The 6,764-nt window shown below is 36.5% G+C and overlaps 1 protein-coding gene across 1 annotated transcript; it reads left to right on the forward strand.

The window, feature by feature from the left end:
* The first annotated feature begins 770 nt into the window (after window positions 1–770).
* LOC139197011 (transcription factor bHLH118-like) lies at window positions 771–3,159 on the forward strand. Its single transcript, XM_070823461.1, has 3 exons — window positions 771–1,191; window positions 1,644–1,972; window positions 2,646–3,159. The coding sequence occupies exons 1-2, from the start codon at window positions 847–849 to the stop codon at window positions 1,938–1,940; spliced, it is 642 nt and encodes a 213-aa protein (XP_070679562.1). The 5' UTR covers window positions 771–846; the 3' UTR covers window positions 1,941–1,972; window positions 2,646–3,159.
* Window positions 3,160–6,764: the final 3,605 nt, after the last annotated feature.

Genomic DNA, 6,764 nt, shown 5'->3' on the forward strand with positions numbered 1-6,764 from the left:
AAAAGAAAAAAGACACTTTATATGTGCTTATAAAAAGCAGGTTGACACTATTATAATAATTTATAAGAAGAGTAACTTTCAAACCTGAAATGCATGATTAGAAATCCAACATCCTATCCATTACAATACTGAATTATATGCAAAATGATAATAAATAATTTCATAGCATCCACTGATAATTCATAATTTTATTAAAATAAAAGGCAGGTATCATCATTATATCTCACGTAAAATTTCCTAAATCAAAATTAAAAGCAGAAAACCTGCCGACTTTATGTAAAGTGATGAATCGCATGGTTGAGGGACTGACATCTTCTGTTCAATTAATATGGGAAATATTTTGCGTGATAGATTTTCTGATTGTGGGATCCCATAGATGGTCGTCCCACTTCAATACGTATCCTATGTCCTTATCAGCTTGTCAGCGTTACTACATGTGAAAGTAGTGTGGCATTTATTTAATTAGTCCCCAAATGTACAGTTATCTTTTAATTAAATTAACAAGTTAATGATTAAATCCTTAAAAAATAAAAAAATAACAATTCACTGAGGTCACTTCACTGAATTTTAGCCAGCTCTGTATTGTAGCTATTGCTACTGATGTCACTTCCTATGTCACTGTTCCAGTTAAGAAACCTCATCACATCAAAATCTTGAAACCCTAGCCACAGCAGAGATTTTATTTCCCCAAATTAACTTATCTTTTTTTTTTTTTTTTTTTTTTTTTTTTTTGGGTTTTACGTTTTACTTTTTAAATTGAGGGGTACGGGGAGCTATAAATAAAGTCGACCAATAAAATGCAAGCTGGATTATAGAGAATAGAGAAAGAGATTTGGAGCTTTAAACATGGATTATATTCCTTCCAATATACTCCAATTTGACCAAGCTTCACAACATGCTGATGACCTGTTCCAAGTTTCCACCTTTTCCTACATAGAGAGCACAATCCAAGACAATCAAGCACTCCCGCCGACTCCATCTCAGGATGGTCGGGATCTCACTTGGAGGCCAAGCTCCGGCCGCAGAAAGCGGAAGGCATCATCGTCGTCCATCAGTTTTAGTGAAATTGATGATAAAAAACCAAAGGGCAACAAGAAAGTCATGCAAAGAGATATTGAACGACAAAGAAGACAAGAAATGGGCACCCTTTATGCATCTCTTCGATCTCAACTCCCCCTTGAATATCTCAAGGTAAAATGGTTAAAATTTTGTCTGATAACTAAGAAAATGAATTTCTAGTACAGTTTGAACCAAATTTCGATCTCAGCTCCCCCTTGAATAATGTCAAATTCTGATACACACACACACACACAATTGTGAACCAGCACCATATGTTTCAAGCACATGACATTGTACTAATGATTTTTTTCTGATTGAATCTATGATAACTTAACATGTTAGACTATCCGATTAAACACTAGCTACTAGTTTATTTCCTATGATTATATGTCAAATTTGATATACAATTACAAATTAGAAATATAGATTCAGATTCAGACATGATTTCACTAATCAAACCATGCATCTTGATGCATAATTTGATAACACAACATGTTAGAGTATGTATTTGTCTTATCAATCCTCTTGTTTGGTGTTTTGGCTTTGTTGACTTGCATCCTTATCATGGTATTCAATGGCTTCAGGGTAAGAGGTCTATATCTGATCATGTGCACCAGGCAGGAAATTATATAAAGCATCTACAAAACAATATCGAAGAACTGCATAATAAGAGGGATCAATTGAAAAGGACGTGCAATATTTTATGCTCTGCCAGTACCGAAAATACACAGTGCAAAATGCAAGATTCTGTAATAATTGTTAGACCTTGTAGAGCAGGAATGGAAGTTGTTGTGAATACTCCCTTGAAACAAGGGCTTCCCCTTTCTAGAGTACTCGAAATTAAGGACTTAGCACGGTCAGCTGCATCTCAACCGAAGTAAATGAAAGGTCGATTTATACAACTGAATCTGAGGTATTGTGATCAATCCCATGATATCAACTTTAGTTAGGGATTTAATTTGCTTCCCATTTTTCCTGGTTACCTAAATATCTCGAATATTGCCAAAGTAACTATAGGTTTTTTTAGTAAGAAAGCTGGCAAATTCCTAGCAAAATGTGTATACATGTTTGTAATCTTTTTTTACTAACATAGTTCTTCCTATGTAATTGTTACTTAAAATTGACTCACTAAACAACATTCCATGTGAAACGTGTATGAGATGAAAAACATAAAACAAATCCAATGAAACAAATTTGAAGCTAGCAATTAAAATTCTCCCCCTTAGTTTCATACATCAATCTACTATCCATGTAATCAATACATTAGTCACTGATTTTGCTTGACGTTTTTGAGATGAAAGCACGAGAGACAAAGTACTTTGACTGAACAATTACATATATAGGAATAACTATCTAATTAGAAGATTATAAATACAAGCGTTTTGCTAGAAATTGTAAATTTCATACTAAGAATCTGTTAGACAGAATGTTTATGTTCCCAAATTGTTAGTTTTAGTCACATGTTTAGGCAAAAATCAATATGACCAATGGTTTTAGATTGATCTATAATCTGGCAACATAAAATATATTCTGTTTGCTAAATCCACAAGTAGTCCTGTTCATATTTAGTGGGCGTATATACACAGGTATGTGATGGGAGTATCATTGATATGTCTGAACTACAACAGAGATTGACAAGATCTTTTGATCAAGCCTGGCTTCAACTAAGGTGCTGGAAGATTTGATTATAAATATCCTTTGTAAAAGTTTGGTGAGCTGTGTTTGTATCCCTTGCCGGCCCTATTGATATTCGACCTCATGGCATTTAATGTGACCAGCTAGTACTGGAAATGTAATCACGTACAGAGTGTGAAAAATAAGAAAGGTAGGGTTAGCCTTGGTCTGGGTTTCTGCCCCTTATGGTGAGGAAATGAAACTGACGTCGATGTGCTAAGTCCAATTCTGGAGTTTTATTGATGTGTGCCATAGCTCAAGTGTATTTTGTTCTGATCATGTACAGCTTTCATTTTTATGTAGTTTCTTTGCCAGTTCAACTGAGTACATGTATGTTTAATTACATCTAGCAACATATATGTACATGTAAAAGATCTGTAGACTCGACGCATTCAGTTGAATAAGATGTCGATGATCTTGAGATTAGTTAGATGCATGCAGCTCCAGCAACGACTTCATGAACACGTTCTCTTGTTATAAAAAAATATATAAGGTAACATTTCTCTTCCATATATGATTTTCTTAATTTTTTATTGATTTATTAAAGGGAACTTTAAGGAAAAGTACTCGATACTGTTCATTTTAACGAAAAATCACATTTTTACACTGAAAAGTCAATCATGATACTATTCACTTTACCATTTATTTTGTCCTTATCATTAAACTCAAGTTTTCAAGTCATTTTCATTAGTTTTTCTTTTATTATTAAATTGATTCTTGGTGTAACATTGTGTATTAATCTCAAATGATGAAATAATTGAGTTTTTGATTGCCAATAATACTACGATCTAGTAATATTATGAAAATGGACAATATTAAACATAGGCTACCAGATACACTGATATTCATGACAACTAATATTTAACTAGAATTGATTTATATATGTTCCATGATGAAGTTGTGAGAGGAAGTGAAGAGAGAGATTTGACAAAAAGTGGAGGAGTCGCGAGGGTTTAGGAAGCTTTGAGAAATTCGCAGCATAACATTCCTTGTTTTTTTTTTTTTTAATTATTCCCGTGTGTTTTTATTAAGTTGTGTCATAATTTTATTTGGGCAACGTTTTTAAGAAAAGAATGTCATTAAAAAAAATTATTAAATGTCATAAAAGCTCTATTTTGTAGTAGTGGCGGAAAAATAGAGGAAAATTAATAAAAAGAGTTTGAAAACTTTGAGTTTTAACGATAAAGACAAAATAAAGGGTAAAATGAATAGTATCAGGATTAACTTTTTAGTGTAAAAATATGATTTTTCTTTAAAATGAATCATACTGGAAGTTTTTCGTTAAAGTTCTCGAAAAAGTGATACAATAATCGTTTCTTGTGTTTTTTAAGATAAAGTTGAAGTAAAATATGGCAAAATAAAAATTTGTGTACAAAACTATTTTAGTATGTAGCTTAATCCAACATTGCACAAAATAATTCATTATTTTTCTACTGTTTAGTCTAAGTCAAGTTAATCCATTTTAGTCTTTAAAGTATGTCCAAGTCTGAACTAGTGTGTAACAAACGGGACCTTAGTGGCAGCAAGAATCACAATACCTAATTATATACCATGATATTGATATATATAGATAGAAATGCTGCAAACATGCAAGTATTAAATTAATACTAACTGTGTTTATGTTGGCCCTAAAAACTACTAAGCCTACGTGGCGCGCAGGCCGAATAATTAATAAGCTAACTACGTCCTTCAGTTGTATGCGTGGCGTGCCACCTCGTCGGCCCAGCTTAGCTGAGGAGTAAAATTTGTCGCCGTTACGTTAGGTGCGCGACTGACTTCTCGATCTTACGACTGCGGCCAAGGAAGGAACACGCCTCGACCTTCAAGTTCTAGAGCTTAAAGACAAAGCTACTAGTTCTGCGAAGTTCACAAATTGTTGACGCCGGATTTGGTCACCATGATTATATTTGTAAGGGTATAAGCACGCCGAATCGACACCAGAGTATAGGGACACAAGTATTCAAAACAAATACATGTCTTGATTGTGAAAGTGGTTCGGCCGGCAGAATGCCGAACTCTAAAACCTACTTGCGAATAACCAATCATGAACTACTCGACGTTTAATGTGCCGAGTATAGTAACTTGTAACACCTTACTTCACCGAGAAAGCTAACGAGATGACCCCTACCGATAAGGATTCAAAAATCCTTCTCGACCGAGACTTGGATAGATAACCAGTCGGCCATGTCGCAGTGCTGTTTATCCAAACGGAAGATGCTTCACGATCGGCTGATTCTACGGCAACAGTGCTATTTATCCAAATTGAAGATGTTCGCCGGTTGCCTTCACAGTGTTGTTTATCCAAACTGCAGGTGCGTTGGCGAAAAGAGGAAAACAAAAATCTCAAGGTTGCTGAGAGGTTTCGCGTAGAGCGAGAGAATGCGTATGGCAATTTGTGTGTTGAATTGGAGGGGCTTATTTCGATGTCTTCTCTCATCGGCTAATCCTACTCCTATTAGGACTTTGAACATAACTCGTTATCAGGCTATATTCAATTCCAACATCCTGATCCTGTCAAAACTCTTTCTGATAATAGGACTCATCCACATCCCCAATTCCCTGATGGGATATGGCGAACTTCGATCACGCGGCCCATAAGCTAGATACCCCTAACGAGACCTATCCATCGCCTCTGGGCCGATAAGAATTCTCAACTCGGCGCAATTAACACTGGCCCGAGAACAATTCTAAACTTGGCCCAAAATAATATTTTTGGGCCCAAACATTGCCCCCTCGCTTCTAAGGTCGCAAACCTATACTCCTTAGTTTGAGCCTCGACCTTGAAGAAGTGAAACCAACTCTTGGGAACTACCACCATGCGCACTTATGAGACGTAACCCCACGATCTTGATTTCCCAATCGTCTTGTCACATGTCAACCCCCTGGTTACCCTAGCAGCCTTTAATCATGATCCTCGAAAACATGAGACCGCCGAAACATCTTTCTCGCATTAAACCCGCCGTCACATGCCATCGTGCGTCCTCAATCCGTAAAAACCTCGATCTTCTTGCCTCGATTTTTTTAGCATGTACAATGATTAGTACCTCTCCCGCTTGATTCTACCTTTGATTTTGAAAATCAAACGTTTAGCTTTCCATACCAAATGCCTATAAATACTTGGATTCCTTCCATTTGTACCTTACATTCTCCAAAACCTTTGAAATTTTCTCGCCGCTCTATTCTTAAAACCTTAAAAAACTAGAGCATTTGAAACTTCCATCTCAAAAATTTCTAGCCTTCATCAATGGCCTCCTTCATCTTAGAACTCTCCCCTGAGTGCAACAAGTGCAAGGATTTCATCGATCAGCGCGCCATCAAGATTCTGCGTTTCGAGGGTGAGTTAAACACTACTCAACAAATTCTGGGCCCACTCTTCAAAGATACGGTGTCGTCTTCCATCACCAACTTGTTCAAAAAACATTGCTTGGAAGGTTTGCTGCAGGGATTCGATTGGTCGAAGTGGTGTCAGACAAAACCCCAAGGCTCCTGGCCTTCAACCAATGCGAACTAGGTGGCCTGGGTCGTACGAATGGAAAACTTCTTTGGTAAAGAGTGGAAAGTGAAGGAAAAATTTTGTCCTAGCTAAGAACATGTGAGAACATTTGAACACATATGCAAACTAATAACACATTAAAGTAGGCATGCATTCAAAAACAATTCTAAAACCCATGACTTTCAAAGCCTAGTGAATGGTGAACCACAAGACTCTTTAACAATATTAAAGAGAAGGAAAGATTTAGAGATTCATTACCTTTGAAGCTCATCCTTGTTTACACAAGGGATTAACCCAAGTGGAGGGCCTTCAAGTCACCTCCTAGCTCCTTGGATCTTCCTTGTGTTTTTCTTCCCTTTTGATGCTCCTTTGCTCCTTGAGGATGTGAGGAAAGGATCTCCAAGAACACCAAAGATTTGGTGTCTCTAAGTCTCCACACCAAGGATGAGGTGTGAAGATGAAATGGATGACTTAGAGAAGAAAAGATTGCTAGCTCATTCTTCCCTAAGTGGCCGGCCTCCTTTCAGAGAAAAAGAGA

Source organism: Malus domestica, chromosome 06, assembly GCF_042453785.1.
Source record: "Malus domestica chromosome 06, GDT2T_hap1".
NCBI lineage: Eukaryota > Viridiplantae > Streptophyta > Magnoliopsida > Rosales > Rosaceae > Malus > Malus domestica.

Bases quoted from the DNA above. Each gene is read 5' to 3' on its own strand.
- LOC139197011 (XM_070823461.1), top strand. From the start codon at position 847: ATGGATTATATTCCTTCCAATATACTCCAATTTGACCAAGCTTCACAA. The intron at 1,192-1,643 runs GTAAAATGGTTA...CAATGGCTTCAG, and splicing joins TCCCCCTTGAATATCTCAAG to GGTAAGAGGTCTATATCTGA.